Genomic DNA, 25,171 nt, shown 5'->3' with positions numbered 1-25,171 from the left:
GTGAAAATGGAACGCATCCGGCCCCAATCCGCGACGCCCGTGTGAAAGAGGCCTAAGTGTGCATCACTTACCTGGGGAGGAGACAGCACCCGGTCCAGCTACCTAAGCCTCAAACAGACAGGTACCCCACGTCAGGGCAGTGGTGCCCCCTACCAAAAAGCACTGAACAACTTACAGGATCTGATACCACGGGACTCCTCAGAGGTCAGGTGGGGTCTGTACCTCTGTGGGTTAGAGGGGGGGCGGTTTTAATGATGGATCCCCTCTGCAGAACGAGCGTTATATCCAAACTCTAGTGCTTTATTGCTGTAGGAGTGGGATGTCCTCCCTATGATGGGGTACAAGGCAAACCATGCAGTAAAACACACTGACAGGACGATGAAGCTTCAAAGCGAGTCATGGATTGTGGGGAGAGGGGGGCGCCAGCTGCAGCAGACCCCCTCCCCCCCAACTTAGCGTCCAGATCCTTTTTCATATTTCAATCCATTCTTGCCCCAGGAGACGACCCTGGACCTTCTGCACTCGTCTCTAGTGTCGGACGGGCAACTACATGTCATATAGAAGCGGAAAAGCGACCGGGAGCTAAAAGAAAATATATTCCACCATGTCTCTGCCTGCAGTGCAATAAATGTCTCTTTAATGAAATAGAGGGGGTCTCCCTTTCGCCTCCATGTGCCCTTCCCCCTCTATTGAGGCTTTGAGTCTCTGACAGCCGCCCCAGCGAGGGTAGCCGCTGATGAAGAGGTGGCTTGCGTCCTGCACTTCCGCTTGTCCGGTCACTACCTTTCCTCTCGACCCCCCGAGGACAAGGGCTGATGCATCCGGATGAACTGCAGGACGGTGTCTTTGGAGAGCTTGTCCGTGTTGGGGTCCTGTTTCTGAGACTCGTGGATCTGCACCCCCTCACCCCACTCCCAGAAGAGGCGCTCCAAGAAACAGACGCTGCAAGAGAGGATACAGGCAGAGGCGGTTAGGACATGCGGGATACAGCCGCCAACCCATAACGTTATCCCATGTCCACAGCATAGGGGATAACTAGGTGGGAGTCCAACTGCCGGGACACCAGCCCATTATAAGAACCCTGTGGAGGCCCCAAAACGAGGCAGGTGGAGCAGTCAGACCCCCATCATGTGGATAGGGGCCAACTTTATCGAACCGGAATATCCCTGACAGAACAATGGACTTGGTTCCACAAATGTTACATTCCAACGTACTTGGTTTCAGTCCTCCCCGATTTCAAGATCTCTGCTTGCTGGTAATGAATGGGAACTTTCTAGTTTATCTGACGCCAGAGGAGCTCCTGCCGCCCCCCTCTCCGGGCTGCCTGGGCTTTGTATTGTACTCCTTTCTGCACTATTGCTCTACGGGACTATTTCTGTGGTTTTAAGCGTCTTTATGGGAAGGTTGTGGATGGGATCACGATCTAATATAGATTATTTTTGGAATAGTCCCAGGATTGCTTCTCACTACTCTATAGTATGGCTGTGTAGCCCCCTATTTGCCGATTGTTTGGGTGGTCCGCACACCGTTCCTTGTATCTCCTCACGGCTGAGGGTGTAACACAATTGCTTCCAGTCTAGACAACCCTCTCTCTCTTGTCCTGACAGTTTGTTGTAATGCATCAGTGCAGGTAAAATGTAGCAGCCTGGAGCCCAGTTTGTTTAGCTTACAGGCTCGGCACACTGTAACAAACCCTCAGCTGTGAGGTGTACAGTATTAAGTCAGGAAGTGTTTCCAGCCTCTGGATGTATTTCAGAATTTTCCCAATCACTGACAAAGATCATAAAATAGTCAGAACTGAAACCTAATTATTACAATTCATATACAGAGGACTGGGATACACTCAGGGCTCCTGATGGGAGGGAGCGCACACTTACTGAAATGGTGCGATGGACTCGACTGGGAGCTCGTACTTGGACATGTGGGTCTTCACGTTGTAGAAGTATTTGCGGTTGTGGCTTTTACTGAAGGCCATGGTCCAGGGATCTGCAGGAGGACAGCGGGTATTATGGAGGAGGACAGAGGGTATTATGGGGGGAGGACACAGTAGGACAGCCGATATTAGGTGGGAGGACACAGGAGTACAAAGGGTATTATTGGGGGGGAGGGACATAGGAGGGCAGAGGAGGACACAGGTATTATGGGGGGAGGATACAGGAGGACAGCGGGTATTATTGGGGGGGAGGGACATAGGAGGGCACAGGTATTATGGGGGGAGGATACAGGAGGACAGCGGGTATTATGGGGGGAGGACAAGAGGACAGCAGGTATTAGGGGGGGGGACACAAGAGGACAGCGGGTATTATGGGGGAGGATACAGGAGGACAGAGGGTATTATGGCGGGAGGACAAGAGGACAGCAGGTATTACAGGGGGAGGACTGGAGGACAGAGGGTATTATGGGGGGAGGACACAGTAGGACAGCCGATATTAGGTGGGAGGACAGAGTATTATGGGGGGGAGGACACAGGAGGACAGAGTATTATGGGGGGGAGGACAGAGTATTATGGGGGGGAGGACACAGGGGGACAGAGTATTATGGGGGGGGGGGAGGACAGAGTATTATGGGGGGGAGGACACAGGAGGACAGCAGGTATTATGGAGGAGTACACAAGAGGACAGCAGGTATGGGGGAGTACACAAGAGGACAGCAGGTATTATGGGAGGGGGGGGGCACAGGAGGACAAAGTATTATGGGGGGGGGGGACACAGGAGGACAGAGTATTATGGGGGGGAGGACACAGGAGGACAGAGTATTATGGGGGGAGGACACAGGAGGACAGAGTATTATGGGGGGGGGGGACACAGGAGGACAGAGTATTATGGGGGGGAGGACACAGGAGGACAGAGTATTATGGGGGGAGGACACAGGAGGACAGAGTATTATGGGGGGGACACAGGAGGACAGCAGGTATTATGGGAGGGGGGGGACACAGGAGGACAAAGTATTATGGGGGGGGGGGACACAGGAGGACAGAGTATTATGGGGGGGAGGACACAGGAGGACAGAGTATTATGGGGGGAGGACACAGGAAGACAGAGTATTATGGGGGGGGGGACACAGGAGGACAGCAGGTATTATGGGGGGGGGGACACAGGAGGACAAAGTATTATGGGGGGGAGGACACAGGAGGACAGAGTATTATGGGGGGAGGACACAGGAGGACAGAGTATTATGGGGGGGGGACACAGGAGGACAGAGTATTATGGGGGGGAGGACACAGGAGGACAGAGTATTATGGGGGGGGGAGGACACAGGAGGACAGCAGGTGTTATGGGGGAGTGCACAGACAGCGAGTATTATGGGGAAGGCTTCATCAGCACACACTGCGCTCACCGTTCACGGTCTTCACAATGTAGAGCCCGGATGGCACAAAGTGGCGGTCATCTCTGCCGGTGTAGGAGAGCCGCGGCATCCCACCAGAGCTCTTAATGATCTTCATCTCCAACCTAGAATGCAGAATGCATTATATCTGTCATGAGTCATGTGAAAGAAGAGACGACAGCAGAACCAGAGACCCCAACTGATTGTCTCCTCTGTCAGCGAAAATGTAATCCAACTAGTAAAGGGATGGGGGATAAGAGACGCTGGTGAAGATCATAACCAGGTTACGACTACGGACACTGCTGTGTCCGAAACGCGTCAACGTCCGGTCAGAGTGTCGTTCCCCTGTACCCTGCTATGAACAAGAAATAAAGACGAATTTGGAGGGGTGGATGGGGGAGGGTAAGAGCCTCTGGAGGAGGGGATGAGGGGAGGGTAAGAGCCTCTGGAGGAGGGGATGAGGGGAGGGTAAGAGCCTCTGGAGGAGGGGGTGAGGGGAGGGTAAGAGCCTCTGGAGGAGGGGATGAGGGGAGGGTAAGAGCCTCTGGAGGAGGGGATGAGGGGAGGGTAAGAGCCTCTGGAGGAGGGGATGAGGGGAGGGTAAGAGCCTCTGGAGGAGGGGGTGAGGGTAAGAGCCTCTGGAGGAGGGGGTGAGGGGAGGGTAAGAGCCTCTGGAGGAGGGGATGGGGGGAGGGTAAGAGCCTCCGGAAGAGCAGATATTTGGAGGCTGTTTCTGGCTCATTAACAGAGTTGCAGAGTTCTTACAAAAGCCGGATTACCTCAGGAAGATCTTCTGGATCTCCTCTAGTCGGTAGACTTCTTTCACGCTGTTGGAGAAGCACAAAAGATCAGCTTTAAATACGGGGGAGATAGATTTTCAACCCCTTAAGAATGTGGCCCAGATTGCTACATTAAGACAGTTGACCAGGACTTTTTTTTATTGATAGCCTATCTTCAAGACAGGTGATGAACATCCGATCGGCGGAGGTCCAACCCCCAGCATCTCTACGATCGCCTGACTGCAGCTCCACTCATTGTGTATGGCCGGCGCTGGTTACTGCAGCAGGATCTCTTAGGTGACGCCCTGTGCTGCGGCGTATTATGCCTGACTGCAGCTCCACTCATCGTGTATGGCCGGCGCTGGTTACTGCAGCAGGATCTCTTAGGTGACGCCCTGTGCTGCGGCGTATTATGCCTGACAGACTGCAGCTCCACTCATTGTGTATGGCCGGCGCTGGTTACTGCAGCAGGATCTCTTAGGTAACGCCCTGTGCTGCGGCGTATTATGCCTGACAGACTGCAGCTCCACTCATTGTGTATGGCCGGCGCTGGTTACTGCAGCAGGATCTCTTAGGTGACGCCCTGTGCTGCGGCGTATTATGCCTGACAGACTGCAGCTCCACTCATTGTGTATGGCGGGCGCTGGTTACTGCAGCAGGATCTCTTAGGTGACGCCCTGTGCTGCGGCGTATTATGCCTGACAGACTGCAGCTCCACTCATTGTGTATGGCCGGCGCTGGTTACTGCAGCAGGATCTCTTAGGTGACGCCCTGTGCTGCGGCGTATTATGCCTGACAGACTGCAGCTCCACTCATTGTGTATGGCGGGCGCTGGTTACTGCAGCAGGATCTCTTAGGTAACGCCCTGTGCTGCGGCGTATTATGCCTGACAGACTGCATTCCACTCATTGTGTATGGCGGGCGCTGGTTACTGCAGCAGGATCTCTTAGGTAACGCCCTGTGCTGCGGCGTATTATGCCTGACAGACTGCATTCCACTCATTGTGTATGGCCGGCGCTGGTTACTGCAGCAGGATCTCTTAGGTGACGCCCTGTGCTGCGGCGTATTATGCCTGACAGACTGCAGCTCCACTCATTGTGTATGGCCGGCGCTGGTTACTGCAGCAGGATCTCTTAGGTGACGCCCTGTGCTGCAGCGTATTATGCCTGACAGACTGCAGCTCCACTCATTGTGTATGGCGGGCGCTGGTTACTGCAGCAGGATCTCTTAGGTGACGCCCTGTGCTGCGGCGTATTATGCCTGACAGACTGCAGCTCCACTCATTGTGTATGGCGGGCGCTGGTTACTGCAGCAGGATCTCTTAGGTGACGCCCTGTGCTGCGGCGTATTATGCCTGACAGACTGCAGCTCCACTCATTGTGTATGGCCGGCACTGGTTACTGCAGCAGGATCTCTTAGGTGACGCCCTGTGCTGCGGCGTATTATGCCTGACAGACTGCATTCCACTCATTGTGTATGGCCGGCGCTGGTTACTGCAGCAGGATCTCTTAGGTAACGCCCTGTGCTGCGGCGTATTATGCCTGACAGACTGCAGCTCCACTCATTGTGTATGGCCGGCGCTGGTTACTGCAGCAGGATCTCTTAGGTGACGCCCTGTGCTGCGGCGTATTATGCCTGACAGACTGCATTCCACTCATTGTGTATGGCCGGCGCTGGTTACTGCAGCAGGATCTCTTAGGTGACGCCCTGTGCTGCGGCGTATTATGCCTGACAGACTGCATTCCACTCATTGTGTATGGCCGGCGCTGGTTACTGCAGCAGGATCTCTTAGGTAACGCCCTGTGCTGCGGCGTATTATGCCTGACAGACTGCATTCCACTGGTGGCGGTGACCGAGGGAGCTGAAGTCAGCACTGTTACAGCACGGGGGGAAAGGGGTTAATAAGCATTCTGTAGCTTTCTGATATACTTTATGTTTCAAGGTCTCTACTTGCTGTCAGTGAACAGGAGCACTCATTGCTTAGATCTAGAGCCTGACCTAGCCCTGCTTGCACAGCGGAGACACCTGGATTGCAGCGCAGGAGAGCGATTTGTTTAGATTGTCTGCACCGACACACTGTGACGATAGTGGAGGTAACATCCCTTAGTGTGATGGGGGCTTGTGGTACCCACCGGATGGGGTTCATATCCGGCCGACTGGGCTTAGAAACGGCCTTCACGAACTTCTCAGCCAGCTGCATCCTGAGGAAGGAGAGGACACATTAATAACCCCCATCATCCTCTGCAGACTCTGGAAGAAATCTCAATCAATTTCCAGTCACTTTCTCCGCATTCTGTGATATCTGACAAAATTCTCTCAGTTACTAATATAAAATTCTCATTTCAATTCCTCGCCACTTGCTGTCAGTGAATGGCAATGTTTACATCCAGAGCTTGACCATGCTCGGCTGAGACGGGTGCAGGGCGTGTTACAGTGCACCAGAGCCCAGGACAGGTCTCTTTTAGTCTCCTAGTGTTCTATTCACTGACAGGAAGCAGAAATCCAAAAAGAATTAAGGAATTAAAACACTAAGGGGGAGATTTATCAAACTGGTGTAAAGCAGAACTGGCTCAGTCGCCCATAGCAACCAACCAGATTCCACCTTTCGTTTTTGACAGCTCCTTAGGAAAATGAAAGGCGGCATCTGGTTGCTATGGTAACTAAGCCGGCTCTATTTCACAGAAGGCGATAAATGAGCCCCCGCGTTCTGCAGATTCGGGGTCTGGCGGGCGGCGATGCCCCAGGACTTACCTCTGGGTGAAGTGCTGCGGTCGGACGTCCATGCCGTTAAGGAAGAGCACGTCCAGGATATGAACGGCGCTGATCTTCCTCTGTGCTTTACCCTGCCGGTCACAGAAAGAGATCTTTACTGGGGGACAACCAACATGGCCGCCACTACAGCGCTAATGTAGCAATCAGGCGCAAGGGGTGTACGAGCACATAACGGGGCACTTGGTACGTTCAGGGGACCACTATGGGCCATTTACCGGTATGTACCATATACTACGATAATGAGAAATGGCCATATCGTTGTTTCTTAATTACTGCTGTATTTTGTAACGTCACACGCGCTTCAGCCATGAGGCAGGGGGGTGGCGGTTTTCCGCGGGGCACGGGGGCCTCTGGCTCCTGTCCCCGCCGTTCAACCTCATAGGCCTGATGACATCACAAGCTCCTTTGTCAGGAAGCAGCAACCAAGGGCCTGGACCTGCAGCAGAGTATATGGTCCGTTCTGTAGATCTATGCATGGTACTACTGGGGGATACCTGGTGGTGGGAGGGAGAGTATTATATATAGGGGTATTATACTATGGGGGGGGGGGGGGGAGTATTATATATGGGGGCATTATACTACGGGGGGAGAGTATTATATATGGGGGTATTATACTAGAGGGGGAGAGTATTATATATGGGGGTATTATACTACGGGGGGAGCATTATATATGAAGGCATTATACTACGGGGGGTGCATTATACTAGGGAGACCATTATATATGGGGGTATTATATTACGGGGGGAGCATTATATATGAAGGCATTATATTAGAGGGGGAGAGTATTATATATGGGGGTATTATACTACGGGGGGAGCATTATATATGGGGGTATTATACTACGGGGAGACCATTATATATGGAGGCATTATACTACGGGGAGACCATTATATATGGGGGTATTATACTATGGGGAGACCATTATATATGGGGGTATTATATTACGGGGGGAGCATTATATATGAAGGCATTATATTAGAGGGGGGAAAGCATTATATAAATGGGGGTACTATAGGGGGCATTATTAAAGGGTCTTCTCACTTCAGCAAGTGGCAGTTATCATGTAGAGAAAGTTAATACAAGGCACTTACTAATGTATTGGGATTCTCCATGTTGCTTCCTTCACTGGCTGGATTCATTTTTCCATCACATTATACACTGCTCGTTTCCATGGTTACAGACCACCCTGCAATCCATCAGCGGTGGCCGTGCTTGCACACTATAGGAAAAAGTGCCGACCTCTATGGTGGCCGGGACCATGGGAGCGCACATAGGCTGGTGCTTTTTCCTATAGTGTGCAAGCACGGCCACCGCTGATGGATTGCAGGGTGGTCTGTAACCATAGAAATTAACCGTGTATAATGTGATGGAAAAATGAATCCAGCCAGCAAAGGAAGCAAAATGGAGAATCCCAATACATTAGTAAGAGCCTGGTATTACCTTTCTCTACATGATAAATGCCACTTACTGAAGTGAGACAACCCCTTTTAATATTGGAGGTACTGCGGTGACATTATTATTGGGCACAATATGGAGGAGATTACTACTAATGGGATTGCTATTGGGGTGCTGTAGGGGGCACTATTAATACTGAGGGCAGTCCGAGTTATTTGGGGAGGGGGGGGGGACTCTACAGTATAGTGTCTGGTCATTGGGGAGCACAGCGGACATAGTATTGGGGGTGGCAGCAGGATGACAATGTTGGGACACCAGGGAGGATGATGGAAAAGTGAGGAATGTAAGATGTCTGTTTGGCAAACTCTGCAGAGACGAGATGCAGCTGGAAGAAGTTATCATGGCGGTCTGGGCTCTGAATGGAGAAGATGAGGAAAGAGAACGTCTACATCAGAGGAGACATCACTGGATGGAAGAGGTTTGTGGGGCCACATTCTCCTGTATGTTTGGCCGCGCATTATGTAATGTCCACCCATATAGGACTCCTGCACACGACCGTATTTTCAGTCTGCATCTGATTCAAATTTTTTGCGGACTGAATGCAGACCCATTCATATCTAAATCTGTGCGCCCATGGTGTGAAACAGTGGGGCCACAAGAAGACATCACTATAATGTATGGGGACCCCATACAGTATAATATCTCCTTGGGGCCCCCATACTAAATATAGCAATGTCTCCTTGTGGCCCCCATACCATATAGAGCAATGTCTCCTTGTGGCCCCCATACTATATAGAGCAATGTCCCCTTGTGGCCCACATACTATATAGAGCAATGTCTCCTTGTGGCCCCCATACTATATAGAGCAATGTCTCCTTGTGGCCCCCATACTATATAGAGCAATGTCTCCTTGTGGCCCCCATACCATATAGAGCAATGTCTCCTTGTGGCCCCCATACTATACAGAGCAATGTCTCCTTGTGGCCCCCATACCATACAGAGCAATGTCTCCTTGTGGCCCCCATACCATATAGAGCAATGTCTCCTTGTGGCCCCCATACCATATAGAGCAATGTCTCCTTGTGGCCCCCATACCATATATAGCAATGTCTCCTTGTGGCCCCCATACCATATATAGCAATGTCTCCTTGTGGCCCCCATACTATATATAGCAATGTCTCCTTGTGGCCCCCATACCATATAGAGCAATGTCTCCTTGTGGCCCCCATACTATATAGAGCAATGTCCCCTTGTGGCCCACATACTATATAGAGCAATGTCTCCTTGTGGCCCCCATACTATATAGAGCAATGTCTCCTTGTGGCCCCCATACTATATAGAGCAATGTCTCCTTGTGGCCCCCATACCATATAGAGCAATGTCTCCTTGTGGCCCCCATACTATATAGAGCAATGTCTCCTTGTGGCCCCCATACTATATAGAGCAATGTCTCCTTGTGGCCCCCATACTATATAGAGCAATGTCTCCTTGTGGCCCCCATACTATATAGAGCAATGTCTCCTTGTGGCCCCCATACTATATAGAGCAATGTCTCCTTGTGGCCCCCATACTATGGGGGCAACAAGGAGACATTATACATCATTATCGCAATACATTTATTAATATCGTTATCAAGGACATATTTTTGATATCGCCCGACCCTACATGGGAGTCAGCGGCACCAATTCTGAACAATTTGAGGATTTTTATTACTTGGAACCTTTTTTTGGGGGGGGGGGGCACATTCTATAGAACATATACGGCCCCCATCACGTTTACCACTCACCTCGCCTTTCAGCTCATTGACAATCTCCACAGACAGGAGGGTGTCGCGGGGCAGCTCCGTTTTTAGATCCAGTTTAGTCCAGCGGTCAGAAGGTCGACCCCCCCAGGTGTAGATCTGAGACCTCTGAGGAGATAGTGACACAAGGGGTTAAATAAAACAACCTGCATCGTACGTGTCTGCGCAACATTCACGCTTCATCTCGCTGTCCCTGACCATCAGCTTTCCGAGACTCCTGACGCAGCGGTATAACGCGGCACGTGTACATTCTTACCCCTAATCCTAGGAGGAACTTCTGCTCGCTCCCGGACACCATGCACCTGTAGTCCAGCACGTGGCTCAGCTTCTCCAGGGTCTTGTTCGTCAGGGGGGTCGGCTTGTTACTGTAAACGTCAATGTCCCGGCTCTAGAAACAGAAGGACGGGCGCCATGTTCATGTACAGTAAGATGGAGCAAGAGAAGCGGCGGGGGGAGCGAGGACCTACCTGGACCAGCTGGAAGAACTTGGCCCTAGCGTCACTGTTAGTCGGGGCCACTCGAGCTTGGTCAGGAATCTGGAAGGAGAAACAACATGGATGACGAGATGTGCTGTCAGAAGGAAAGGAGCGCCATATGGTGTTTATTTTTTTGGGGGGGGGCAGATTTTTACTGGACTGGCCTTTGGGTGCCATTTTTTATTTCAAAAGACCCCCACAGTGAAAACCCCCCAAAAGTGACCACATTTTGGAAACTACACCACCCAAGGCATTTTTAAGCGGTGTACTGAGCACCAGGCGTTTCATAGAATTTATAACCCTTGGCCGTGAAAATGAAAAATTAATTTTTTTTTTTTTTTTTTACAAGAAAATTGTGCTTTAGGCCCAAACTTTCTTTTTCACATGGGATAACAGGAGAATTTCACCCCACAATTTCTTACCCATTTTCTCCAATTGCGGTTGTAAACTGCTGTTTGGGCCCAGAAGGGAAGGAGCGGCATCTGGATTTTCTAACATGGGATTTGCTGAAATGCTTGTTGAGAGCCATAACTTTTTTTATTTTTGTTAACTTTGATGTGTGAGGGCTTATTTTTTGTGGGACAAGTTGTAGTTCCGGGGGCCGGAAAAGGAAACGGCATAGCGCTTCCTCAGCTGTATACACAGCGCTCCTTCCACTGTGTATACAGTGATCATAGTGAAGACCCAGGAGCGGTCCCTGCCTTCACTATGGAGTGCCCTGCCGTCACTGACAGCGGACCCCCGCTCAGCAGCTCAGAGAGTTTATAGTCTATGGGCGCTCGGGAGCAGGTTAGACATGCGGTGGGGCGCCCTACAGCACCCCTCCGCTTACATGTGAATATACTCTAGTCACACACAGTGCAGTGTAATCCCAGTTCTAATACGTAAGCCAAGACCCCACAATGGTCGCTCTGACAAGACACCATCATATCCAGGACACAATGGTAAAGCCAAGTTTATCTCCAACTTCTCTGTGTGAGGGAGCGTTCTAAACATCAGAAGAAAGATGTCGCCTGCGGCCCTGACTTCAGGATCACGCTCGAGTGATGTAAAATCGCTAATATTACAGAGACGCAGCTTCTGCACTTACCCCCCACAGCTTCAGGCACTCCTTCCGCAGATCGGCCTGGTGGGGCTCGCTCAGGGACCTGAAAACAATCACAGCAGAATATGACCACCATGCAGACTTCACCTTCTCCAAACACTGGCTAAAGGCCATGGACGCCGATATACACCGGAATGTACTCTTCATCTACTTCCGGGATATAAAATTGAGCAACTTTGTAAATCTTCCAATTCTGCAGAGTGTGTGTAAGTCCTTCACCTAGCTGGCGCAGAATGTAACATAAATCATCGGCGCGCTGCTCTCCCCCTCCCTTCTCTCGCTGAAAGATATCGCAGACGGGTGGGGAGGATGTACACAGCTGGGACGCATCCAAGAAGACCACCACAAAGTGATGGCATTGTACCAGAAGACAGCACACATGAAAGTCTGCAGGGGGGCTGGAGTAAATTACACAGGCTGTGTACCCAGGTACTGGGGGGGGGGGGGGGGGGGACACACAGACCTCACATCCAGAATGTATTACTGGGGGGACATAGACCTCACATCCAGCATGTATTACTGGGGGACATAGACCTCGCATCCAGAATGTATTACTGGGGGGACACACAGACCTCACATCCAGCATGTATTACTGGGGGACACACAGACCTCACATCCAGCATGTATTACTGGGGGGGACACACAGACCTCACATCCAGCATGTATTACTGGGGGGACACACAGACCTCACATCCGGCATGTATTACTGGAGGACACACAGACCTCACATCCGGCATGTATTACTGGAGGACACACAGACCTCACATCCGGCATGTATTACTGGGGGGGACACAGACCTCACATCCAGCATGTATTACTGGGGGACACACAGACCTCACATCCGGCATGTATTACTGGAGGACACACAGACCTCACATCCAGCATGTATTACTGGGGGACACAGACCTCACATCCAGCATGTATTACTGGAGGACACACAGACCTCACATCCAGCATGTATTACTGGGGGGGACACAGACCTCACATCCAGCATGTATTACTGGGGGACACACAGACCTCACATCCAGCATGTATTACTGGGGGGGACACAGACAACACATCCTGCATGTATTACTGGAGGACACACAGACAACACATCCTGCATGTATTACTGGGGGACACACAGACCTCACATCCAGCATGTATTACTGGAGGACACACAGACCTCACATCCAGCATGTATTACTGGGGGACACACAGACCTCACATCCGGCATGTATTACTGGAGGACACACAGACCTCACATCCAGCATGTATTACTGGAGGACACACAGACCTCACATCCAGCATGTATTACTGGGGGGGACACAGACCTCACATTCTGGGGGGACACAGACCTCACATCCAGCATTATTACTGGGGGGGGGGACACAGACCTCACATCCAGCATGTATTACTGGGGGGGACACAGACCACACATCCAGCATGTATTACTGGGGGACACACAGACCACACATCCGCATGTATTACTAGGGGGACACACAGACCTCACATCCAGCATGTATTACTGGGGGGACACAGACCTCACATCCAGCATGTATTACTGGGGGGACACACAGACCTCACATCCAGCATGTATTACTGGGGGACACACAGACCTCACATCCAGCATGTATTACTGGAGGACACACAGACCTCACATCCAGAATGTATTACTGGGGGGACATAGACCTCACATCCAGCATGTATTACTGGGGGAAGGGGGGGACACACAGACCTCACATCCAGCATGTATTACTGGGGGACACACAGACCTCACATCCGGCATGTATTACTGGAGGACACACAGACCTCACATCCAGCATGTATTACTGGGGGACACACAGACCTCACATCCAGCATGTATTACTGGGGGACACACAGACCTCACATCCAGCATGTATTACTGGGGGACACACAGACCTCACATCCAGCATGTATTACTGGGGGACACACAGACCTCACATCCAGCATGTATTACTGGGGGACACACAGACCTCACATCCAGCATGTATTACTGGGGGACACACAGACCTCACATCCAGCATGTATTACTGGGGGGACACACAGACCTCACATCCAGAAGGTATTACTGGGGGGACATAGACCTCACATCCAGCATGTATTACTGGGGGGGGGGGGGGGGGACACACACAGACCTCACATCCAGCATGTATTACTCGGGGACACACAGACCTCCCATCCGGGCATGTATTACTGGAGGACACACAGACCTCACATCCAGCATGTATTACTGGGGGACACACAGACCACACATCCAGCATGTATTACTGGGGGACACACAGTACCTCACATCCAGCATGTATTACTGGGGGGACACACAGACCTCACATCCAGAATGTATTACTGGGGGACACACAGACCTCACATCCGGCATGTATTACTGGAGGACACACAGACCTCACATCCAGCATGTATTACTGGGGGACACACAGACCACAATCCAGCATGTATTACTGGGGGACACACAGACCACACATCCTGCATGTATTACTGGGGGGACACACAGACCTCACATCCAGCATGTATTACTGGGGGACACACAGACCTCACATCCAGCATGTATTACTGGGGGGACACACAGACCTCACATCCAGAATGTATTACTGGGGGGACACACAGACCTCACATCCAGAATGTATTACTGGGGGGACACACAGACCTCACATCCAGCATGTATTACTGGGGGACACACAGACCTCACATCCAGCATGTATTACTGGGGGGGACACAGACCTCACATCCAGCATGTATTACTGGGGGGGACACAGACCTCACATCCAGCATGTATTACTGGGGGGACACAGACCTCACATCCAGCATGTATTACTGGGGGGACACAGACCTCACATCCAGCATGTATTACTGGGGGGACACAGACCTCACATCCAGCATGTATTACTGGGGGGACACAGACCTCACATCCAGCATGTATTACTGGGGGACACACAGACCTCACATCCGGCATGTATTACTGGAGGACACACAGACCTCACATCCGGCATGTATTACTGGGGGACACACAGACCTCACATCCGGCATGTATTACTGGGGGGGGGACACACAGACCTCACATCAGCATGTATTACTGGAGGACACACAGACCTCACATCCAGCATGTATTACTGGAGGACACACATACCTCACATCCAGCATGTATTACTGGAGGACACACAGACCTCACATCCAGCATGTATTACTGGGGGGACACAGACCTCACATCCAGCATGTATTACTGGGGGGGACACAGACCTCACATCCAGCATGTATTACTGGGGGGGACACACAGACCTCACATCCAGCATGTATTACTGGAGGACACACAGACCTCACATCCAGCATGTATTACTGGTGGACACACAGACCTCACATCCAGCATGTATTACTGGTGGACAAACAGACCTCACATCCAGCATGTATTACTGGAGGACACCACATACCTCACATCCAGCATGTATTACTGGAGGGACACACAGACCTCACATCCAGCATGTATTACTGGGAGGACACACAGACCTCACATCCAGCATGTATTACTGGGGGGACGACACACGGACCTCACGTCCAGCATGCATTACTGGGGGGGACACAGACCTCACATCCAGCATGTATTACTGGGGGACAACCACACAGACCTCACATCCAGCATGTATTACTGGAGGGAACACAGACCTCACATCCAGCATGTATTACTGGGGACACACAGACCTCACATCCAGCATGTATTACTGGTGGACAAACAGACCTCACATCCAGCATGTATTACTGGGGGGACACACAGACCTCACATCCAGCATATATTACTGGGGGACACAGACCTCACAACCAGCATGTATTACTGGGGGGGACACACAGACATCACATCCAGCATGTATTACTGGAGGACACACAGACCTCACATCAGCATGTATTACTGGAGGACACACAGACCTCACATCCAGCATGTATTACTGGAGGACACACAGACCTCACATCCCAGCATGTATTACTGGAGGACACACAGACCTCACATCCAGCATGTATTACTGGAGGACACACAGACCTCACATCCGGCATGTATTACTGGGGGGACACACAGACCTCACATCCAGCATGTATTACTGGGGGGACACACAGACCTCAATCCAGCATGTATTACTGGGGGACACACAGACCCCACATCCAGCATGTATTACTGGGGGACACACAGACCTCACATCCAGCATGTATTACTGGGGGGACACACAGACCTCACATCCAGCATTATTACTGGGGGGACACACAGACCTCACATCCAGCATGTATTACTGGGGGGGGGACACAGACCTCACATCCAGCATGTATTACTGGAGGACACACAGACCTCACATCCAGCATGTATTACTGGGGGACACACAGATCTCACATCCAGCATGTATTCCTGGAGGACCAACACATACTGGGGACCTAACATCCAGCATGTATTACTGGGAGACATAGACCTCACATCCAGCATGTATTACTGGAGGACACACAGACCTCACATCCAGCATGTATTACTGGTGGTACACACAGACCCTCACATCCAGCATGTATTACTGGGGGACACACAGACCTCACTATCCAGCATGTATTACTGGAGGACACACAGACCTCACATCCAGCATGTATTACTGGGGGGACACACAGACCTCACATCCAGCATGTATTACTGGGGGGACACACAGACCTCACATCCAGCATGTATTACTGGAGGACACACAGACCTCACATCCAGCATGTATTACTGGAGGACACACAGACCTCACATCCAGCATGTATTACTGGGGGGGACACAGACCTCACATCCAGCATGTATTACTGGAGGACACACAGACAACACATCCTGCATGTATTACTGGGGGACACACAGACCTCACATCCAGCATGTATTACTGGAGGACACACAGACCTCACATCCAGCATGTATTACTGGGGGACACAGACCTCACATCCAGCATGTATTACTGGGGGGACACAGACCTCACATCCAGCATGTATTACTGGAGGACACACAGACCTCACATCCAGCATGTATTACTGGGGGACACACAGACCTCCCATCCAGCATGTATTACTGGAGGACACACAGACCTAACATCCAGCATGTATTACTGGGAGACATAGACCTCACATCCAGCATGTATTACTGGGGAGGACACACAGATCTCACATCCAGCATGTATTACTGGGGGGGACACAGACCTCACATCCAGCATGTATTACTGGAGGACACACAGACCTCACATCCAGCATGTATTACTGGGGGGACACACAGACCTCACATCCAGCATGTATTACTGGGGGACACACAGACCTCCCATCCAGCATGTATTACTGGAGGACACACAGACCTAACATCCAGCATGTATTACTGGGACACACAGACCTAACATCCAGCATGTATTACTGGGACACACAGACCTCACATCCAGCATGTATTACTGGGGAGGACACACAGATCTCACATCCAGCATGTATTACTGGGGGGACACAGACCTCACATCCAGCATGTATTACTGGAGGACACACAGACCTCACATCCAGCATGTATTACTGGGGGGACACACAGACCTCACATCCAGCATGTATTACTGGGGGGTGGACACAGACCTCACATCCAGCATGTATACTGGGGGGGGACACAGACCTCACATCCAGCATGTATTACTGGGGGACCACACAGACCTCACATCCAGCATGTATTACTGGAGGACACACAGACCTCACATCCAGCATGTATTACTGGGGGACACACAGACCTACATCCAGCCATGTATTACTGGAGGACACACAGACCTCAATCCAGCATGTATTACTGGGGGACACATAGACCTCACATCCAGCATGTATTACTGGGGGACACACAGACCTCCATCCAGCATGTATTACTGGGGGACACACAGACCTCACATCCAGCATGTATTACTGGGGGGACACACAGACCTCACATTCAGCTGTATTACTGGGGGGGACACAGACCTCACATCCAGCATGTATTACTGGGGGACACACAGACCTCACATCCAGCCATGTATTACTGGGGGGACACACAGACCCCACATTCAGCATGTATTACTGGGGGGACACAGACCTCACATCCAGCATGTATTACTGGGGGGGACACACAGACCTCACATTCAGCATGTATTACTGGGGGGGGGGGGGGGACACAGATCTCACATCCAGCATGTATTACTGGGGGACACACACATCAATAGAAGAAATGTCTGTAGGGGCAGGTTCACATCACATTTGTGCCTCCGTTTGATGTATAAACACACTACACCACGTTCTTGTATCCTATACTTATGGTGAAAGGATGCGGCAGTATGGCATCAGTCTCAGGCATCCGTTTAACGTATACGTTTTTTGGATACGTTAAATGGATGGGAAAAACGTGATGTGAACCCACCGTAACTAACAGGTTACAAAATGAATATCAGGGGGTCTGAAAATTACTTTTTTAGTCTCTGATTTCCCAATTCACTTCTACATTCCACATTGAAGTCAATGGGGGAGGGTAAAAACGAGATTTTTGTATAACTTACCAGTAAAATCTCTTTCTCGCTCTTTCCTTGGGGGACACAGAAGACCTTGGGTATAGCTCATCTCCCTAGGAGGCGTGACACTAAGTGAAAACTGTTAAGCCCCTCCTCCATCAGCTATACCCTCAGCCTGGAGAGAGAGACTGCCAGTTGCGTGTCCAAGTAGTGAGAAAAGGCAAAGCCCAACCAGTGGAAACAACAAGCCAACTACCCAACGGGTAAACAAAACTCGGAAACCGTGTAGAAAAAAACCAATGAATGGGTGGGTGCTGTGTCCCCCAAGGAAAGAGCGAGAAAGAGATTTTACTGGTAAGTTATACAAAAATCTCGTTTTCTCGCCCAATTTCCTTGGGGGACACAGAAGACCTTGGGACGTTCAAAAGCAGTCCAAGAGGGGAGGGACCACAGCACCAAGGCGAAGCACCCGAAGGCAGCAAGGAAATGCCACCTGCAAAAACCAGGCGGCCCAAGGCAGCAACCGCCGCCGAAGCCAGAGTACGCACCCAGGAAAACCTGGGAAAGAGTGCAAGGAAGACCGTGGCCACCCTGCACAATGACATGGCTGAAGCCCATGCCTCCAGCCCCGGAAGCACCAACCGCTCTGGTGAAATGAACGGTGACACCAAAAAAACAGAGCCCTGCCCTTGAGCAGTAACCACAGCAATAGCCATGTGGTTAAGCGGAGGAAAGCACCCAGGAGCCGTGAACCTTGGCGCGGACCTCCTGGAAACAAGAGACCGAGCGTCGACAAGAGTCGGAGATGTCCAAGCAAAAAACTGCAGACACTTCAAGTAACAGAGTCCCAGTCGCAGGTCCAGGCCAGACTGGAGAAGACCGAATCACGGGAAGAGAAAGGCAGAATTGGGTGAATGCCCAGCTTCCTAAAGAACCCCAGGGAAGACCCTAAGTCAGACAACAGAACCTGGACGAAGCACGGCCGGGAGCTAACACTAGTGTGCTCGCTGGACTCGTCTGGGCAGACGGGAGGAAATCCAATGCGAGTAAGCGCAAATCAGTGACACGGCAAAAAGGTTGGGAAAACTGGTCCCGTCGGCCCCCGAGCAACGCCGTCCCGAATCCACGCGGAGTGGGGGAGCAGATGGACAAACGGAAGGAACCGAAAGGGACCCGGCCAGTTTCCAACAGACTCCAGGACAAGTCAGGCTAAAGTCCTTGTCGTTGTAGCCACCACAGGAAGGTGTTCTACAGACCCGAAGAGGGGGCTTGAAGGGTAATCTTGACAGAAGAAAGTAGGCACGCCAGGTTACCGAGAAGGTAAAGTCCAAGCAGGACCAGCGCCCAGAATGGTAAAAGCAATCTGCACCCAGCGGGAGGACAGAATGCGGCAAACCCGGTAATAGGCACACAGCTAGTACAGCCAGTGTGAACAATGGAGACAGTACGAGGTCATAAGGAACACCGGGACCATCCATATGAACAACCATGGTCTCCCCAGGGGGGAGGGCAGTGAAGGAACAGCCCCTGAAGCCTGGCCGGGGCAGAAGCCACATCAGAGTGAAACTGACCCAGGAGAAGCCAAAACAGAGCCGTCGAGAGAAAAAATAGCCGAGAAGACGGATGACACCCTCCAACCGCAAGGAGGAGTGGGCAACAGGGAAGCCACAGGACCGCTCAAAAAGCAGAACTCCGCTACTCCGAGATGTCCGGCTCACCAATTCGCAGAAGGCGAATACCCTAACGAATCGAAAGTGGAGGTCCCTGACCTCGGTAATCGAGCAACCAAGAGAAGTTGGGCGACCTGCTCAAAAAGAGCGGCTAGAACCTGGTAGCAAAACAAACTGAAGCACGGAGGGTGCCAACAGGAAGGACTCAAACCAAAACGCATCCAAGAGGAGGAATGGCAACAGGCGAGGGAACCGTAATCCGGCCAGAGCCAACGTAGACTGCGAGGGACGCTGGAGACAGCGCTCTCGACCATGTGACAGCTTGCGCTGGGAAGCAACGCCACAGGGTAACTAATGGGTACGCATCCAGGAACCACAAACACTCCCCAGACGGAAGGGCCAACGAATATGGTGGATACCGTCACAACGGAAACACCAAATATACCCTCCGAACAGAGAACGGATACCACCCAGCTCGCTGCAGTAGAGAACAATAGAGCCCATCCAGGCCAGGTGAACAGAAAGATCTCCTCAGAGAAGAGTGCCAGGCCGGCGGCAATCACCGTATCCCAAGAGAAAAACGACAAGTCGCAGGAAGAATGGAGGCATACGTACAAGCAGCCCCATAAGCAGTGAGAAAGCCAACCCACCTACGGAAGGAGAAGGCATACACGGCCCAACAACGCACAGAGTAGCAGCCCCCAAGAGTGTCCGCCCACTGCGAAATAGTCATACAGCAAGGAGGGCCAGCCACAGAGCCCCACAGAAGTGCAAAGTGCAACCGGAAGGGGGGACACACACAAGACTAGTATGGCATGCGACGGAGCGCAAGCAGTCTGCCCAGAAGAGAGGGCAATGTACTTGGCAAACAGTGCGGGCAGCAAGCGTGCAAAGCCCGCCCAACAAGGGGGTGATGCCCAAGACCAGCACCTACTTCAGAGAAGGAAGACATACCATATTCCACCCAGAAGAGGGCCATGCACATGGCCACACCGCATCCAGCAGGACGTCCACCTAGTGAAAAGGGGACATGCACAGGGTAATCCTAACATTAAGTGAGTGTGCAATAATCCACCAAACACCGAATTTTGTGAGAGTACAACTACTTCGCCAATGAATGGGGACAAGTACAAGTCCAGCACAGCACATACAAGGACAGGTGTGAGTCCTGTGAGCGTACAAAAAGTCCACCCATGGAATGAGGGGTGGTCACGCACAAGGCCAGCACCGTATCCAATGGGAGTGCAAGCATTTCACCCAACTTAGAGGCCAGCAACGTATCTGGTGAGAGTGCAGTATGCTGCCCAGAAGGGGGAGCCATGCCCATGGCCAGTATTGCAACCAGGGAGAATGCGAGCACCCCGCCATGGATGGGGGTCAGGCACCTGGCCAGCAGCACACTGGCGAGAGAACAAACACAGTCAGTGAGAGTGTGTGTATGTTGCCTGAGGAAAGGAGACATGTCCATGGCCGGCAGCGAATCCAGTAAGAGTGCCGTACACCGCCCACGGAAGGGGGAACATGTATATGGCCGGCAGTGGATTTAGTGAGTTGCAAGCATCCCACCATGGAAGGGGGTCCTGCACGCGGCCAGCAACTTATCAGCGAGAGAACGACCCCAGTCAGTGAGGGTGTATGCATGGCGCTTGAGGGAAGAAGGCATGCCCAAGGCCGGCAGCGAATCCAATGAGAATGCAGCATACAGCCTATGGAAGGGGGTAATGCACATGGCCGGCTGCCCAGCACCATAACCAATGAAGTGGAGTATTCCGCCTAGAGGAAGGGGGTCATGCACAAGACCGGCAGCGAATCCAGTGAGTGCAGCATTCCGCCCCTGGAAGGGGGTCATGCACAAGACCGGCAGCGAATCCAGTGAGTGCAGCATTCCGCCTATGGAAGGGGGTCATGCACAAGACCGGCAGCGAATCCAGTGAGTGCAGCATTCCGCCTATGGAAGGGGGTCATGCACAAGACCGGCAGCGAATCCAGTGAGTGCAGCATTCCGCCTATGGAAGGGGGTCATGCACAAGACCGGCAGCGAATCCAGTGAGTGCAGCATTCCGCCTATGGAAGGGGGTCATGCACAAGACCGGCAGCGAATCCAGTGAGTGCAGCATTCCGCCTATGGAAGGGGGTCATGCACAAGACCGGCAGCGAATCCAGTGAGTGCAGCATTCCGCCTATGGAAGGGGGTCATGCACATGGCCGGTATCAAATCCAGTGAGAGCAGCGATTTCGCCTATGGAAAGGAATCACGCACATGGCCGGTAGTGAATCCAGTGAAAATGCAGCGGTCCCCTATGGAAGGGGGGTCGTGCACCAGACCAACACCGTATCTGGCGAGAGTGCAGAGTCCACCTATGGAAGGAGGACATGCACAAGACCGGCAACGAATCCAATGAGTGCAGCATTCCGCCTATGGAAGGGGGTTGTGCACATGGCCTGCAGCGAATCCAACGAGTGCAGCGTTCTCGTGCACATGGCCAACACCGTATTCGGTGAGAGTGCAGTATTCCACCTAAGCGGGGGGTCATGCACCAGGCAAGCCTGCATCCCGAGAGAGTGCAGTATTTCGCCTAGGAAGGGGTTGTCTGCACATGGCAGTTACCATAGCTGGAGGGCGCATGCACTTGGCCAGCGCTGCATCCCGGAGAGGGCTAAAGAAGGGAAGCATGCACCAGCCGGGGAGTGCGACACCATGCCGCTCATGGAAGCAGCACGCATACAGGCGGCGCTACTGAGATAAGGCTGCAGCGTCCTGCGCAGCGCACAAGAAATCCATTAGCTTAACCATGTTATGCATTCCCAAATAAAAAATAGCCTCACTGAGGCAGAAAGAAGTGCCACCATACAGGTGCCCAGCATAGAAGTAGAGGGGGGGGGGGGGCGCGCCAGCCATAAAGGCCCATCAGCCGAGCAAAACAAACAGAAGCACGGGGGCCGGTACCCGAAGGGTTAACAGCCACCAACCTGGAAGGGAGGAGGAGGCGGCGCCGCGATCCCCTGGGGGCGGGGAACCTCCAGGCGGGAAGAATTCGCGCCCGGAGAAGTTCCCGCCCCCTCCAACAGAGGCCGGAAGTTTGCGGCCTAGCAGGCCGTGAAGCCGGGGCCTAAATTTTCTGCGGCACCCGGCTGACCGGGGCCGCACAGGAAACCGGAGCGGACTGCCTGGACAAACCGGCCGCGGAAGCCCACCCCGCGGACCGGAAGTCAGGGGCCCGGGTGGAGCGCCGGAATGCGGCCCAGTAGGCCGAAGCCTGGACCAAAATTTACGGCGCCCGGCCGGCCGGAAGTCGCCGACGGCCGGCCGGAATCGTTGGAGCATCGTGCTCAAGCCAATGCCGGCCGCGGGAGTCTACCCCGCAGGCCGGAACAGTCGGGGGCCGGGAGGAAGTGCGGCCCAGCTCGGAGGTGCGGCCCAGCAGGCCGGTTAGAAGCGCCGGAGGTGCGGTCGCCCAAGCAGCACTGCCGTCAGGAAAAGGCCCCCGGTCCAGAGCAGCGCATCGGTGAGGGGATGGGGGGACCCTGAGACTGGGTGCCCGTGAGGATGTGAGCACAGCGTTCCAGGAGGGACGCTGATATGTGAAGGGAGGCGATGTGGCTGCCTATTCGCAGCATTCTGCTGCTAAAATGTCCCATGAGGGCCAGAAGGGAGGGGAGGGAGCAGGGAGTGGAATGTCGCCCTGCAGCACCCCAGGGGCCAGCCTAGGTCCAGCAGTGACCGAAGGGTCCAAGTATGGGGGGTCAAGCACGCAGGAGACCAGGGTGGGGGGTGGGGGACGTAGGGCTGGAGAAGCCACTCTCTCACCATAGTCGTCTTCACCCTCGGTCCATTCCAGCAGGGTCGCCCCTTCAGCTACTGGCACCGTAGTGGCAGGACGCTGGGAGAGGGACTTGGCGTGCGGGCGACCCTTGCGCTGGCGGGATGTAGGGGAGCAGGGCTGCCCTGATCCACCTTGTCTTCTGTGGGGGAGGCAGCAGTGCGGGTGACCGGCACTGGCGCAGCTCAACCCCGGGAGAAACAGAGAGGTCTAGTGCGACTCTGTTGTCCCTGATGATCTGGAACAAAAAGAAAAGAAAAAGTAAAAATCAAAATTTAAACAAGGAGAAAACAGCCCTGCAGTAGCAGGGAGTGTCTTGCCTCCTTGGACACTAAGCAAAAACTGGCAGTCTCTCTCTCCAGGCTGAGGGTATAGCTGTGGAGGAGGGGCTTAACAGTTTTCACTTAGTGTCACGCCTCCTAGGGAGATGAGCTATACCCAAGGTCTTCTGTGTCCCCCAAGGAAATTGGGCGAGAAATAGCTAGCATTTACTTTCTGCAAATTCTGTTAATATTTCTGCTGCCAAAACCGCGCTGGCGACAGAGGGCGGTCCGCCGACTGATCTGCCACTGTATTGTATAAGGCGGATCTTAGCCGTGTGAACCCGGCCTGAAGTTCCCTGAGGGATTGTGGCTGAGGGGCCCAGGTAGCAGAGGCCCTGTACGCGGCACACCGCAGCGCAGCTTCATCCTGCAAATTAATACTACCGGCCAATAACGGTTTTACTTACGAGTCCTGGACGAAGGCGTGGATTTTAGCCAAAGCTTTTATCTGAAACTCACAATAACTGCAAGAAAAAGAAAGTCAGGTACATGGTCAGGCTCAGAATGCTAACAAGTGTTAACCATTCACTGACAACAAGCAGAAATACTGCAAACACTAAAGAAAATAAAACCAAGGCCTCTTTCACACTTGCGTTGTCCGGATCCGGCGTGTACTCCACTTGCCGGATTTACACGCCGGATCCGGAATAACGCAAGTGTACTGAAAGCATTTGAAGACGGATCCGTCTTCAAAATGCGTTCAGTGTTACTATGGCAGCCAGGATGCTATTAAAGTCCTGGTTGCCATAGTAGTAGTGGGGAGCGGGGGAGCGGTATACTTACAGTCCGTGCGGCTCCCGGGGCGCTCCAGAATGACGTCAGAGCGCCCCATGCGCATGGATGACGTGCCATGCGATCACATGATCCATGCGCGTGGGGCGCCCTGACGTCACTCTGGAGCGCCCTGGGAGCCGCACGGACTGTAAGTATGCCGCTCCCCCGCTACACTTTACCACTTTACCATGGCTGCCAGGACTTTAGCGTCCCGGCAGCCATGGTAACCATTCAGAAAAAGCTAAACGTCGGATCCGGCAATGCGCCGAAACGACGTTTAGCTTAAGGCCGGATCCGGATCAATGTATTTCAATGGGCATTAATTCCGGATCCGGCCTTGCGGCAAGTCTTCAGGATTTTTGGCCGGAGCAAAAAGCGCAGCATGCTGCAGTATTTTCTCCGGCCAAAAAACGTTTCGGTCCTGAACTGAA

At 52.6% G+C, this 25,171-nt stretch overlaps 1 protein-coding gene across 5 annotated transcripts in view; it reads right to left on the bottom strand.

Moving 5' to 3' along the window:
• Nucleotides 1-279: 279 nt before the first annotated feature.
• The window catches only part of CMTR1 (cap methyltransferase 1), a 46,248-nt gene continuing 21,356 nt past the window's right edge, over nt 280-25,171 (bottom strand). For 4 of the 5 annotated variants that reach the window (XM_044272863.1, XM_044272865.1, XM_044272864.1 and 1 more), the window contains exons 15-25: nt 24,374-24,430; nt 11,638-11,695; nt 10,539-10,607; nt 10,328-10,459; nt 10,057-10,179; nt 6,855-6,946; nt 6,236-6,304; nt 4,104-4,151; nt 3,337-3,449; nt 1,878-1,986; nt 280-942 (exon numbers count right to left, since the gene is read on the bottom strand). In XM_044272863.1, the coding sequence (XP_044128798.1) occupies nt 780-942; nt 1,878-1,986; nt 3,337-3,449; nt 4,104-4,151; nt 6,236-6,304; nt 6,855-6,946; nt 10,057-10,179; nt 10,328-10,459; nt 10,539-10,607; nt 11,638-11,695; nt 24,374-24,430 (1,033 nt within the window). In that variant the 3' untranslated portion in view covers nt 280-779. Of the gene's footprint in view, nt 943-1,877; nt 1,987-3,336; nt 3,450-4,103; nt 4,152-6,014; nt 6,122-6,151; nt 6,305-6,854; nt 6,947-10,056; nt 10,180-10,327; nt 10,460-10,538; nt 10,608-11,637; nt 11,696-24,373; nt 24,431-25,171 lie in introns of those variants that run through there. The other variant, XM_044272867.1, reaches the window with a different exon arrangement.

The sequence above is a fragment of the Bufo gargarizans genome, unplaced genomic scaffold, assembly GCF_014858855.1.
Source record: "Bufo gargarizans isolate SCDJY-AF-19 unplaced genomic scaffold, ASM1485885v1 fragScaff_scaffold_149_pilon, whole genome shotgun sequence".
In the NCBI taxonomy this organism is placed as follows: Eukaryota; Metazoa; Chordata; class Amphibia; order Anura; family Bufonidae; genus Bufo; species Bufo gargarizans.
Note: the sequence above shows the minus strand (reverse complement) of the source record. Positions and strands in the feature narration are given on the sequence as shown.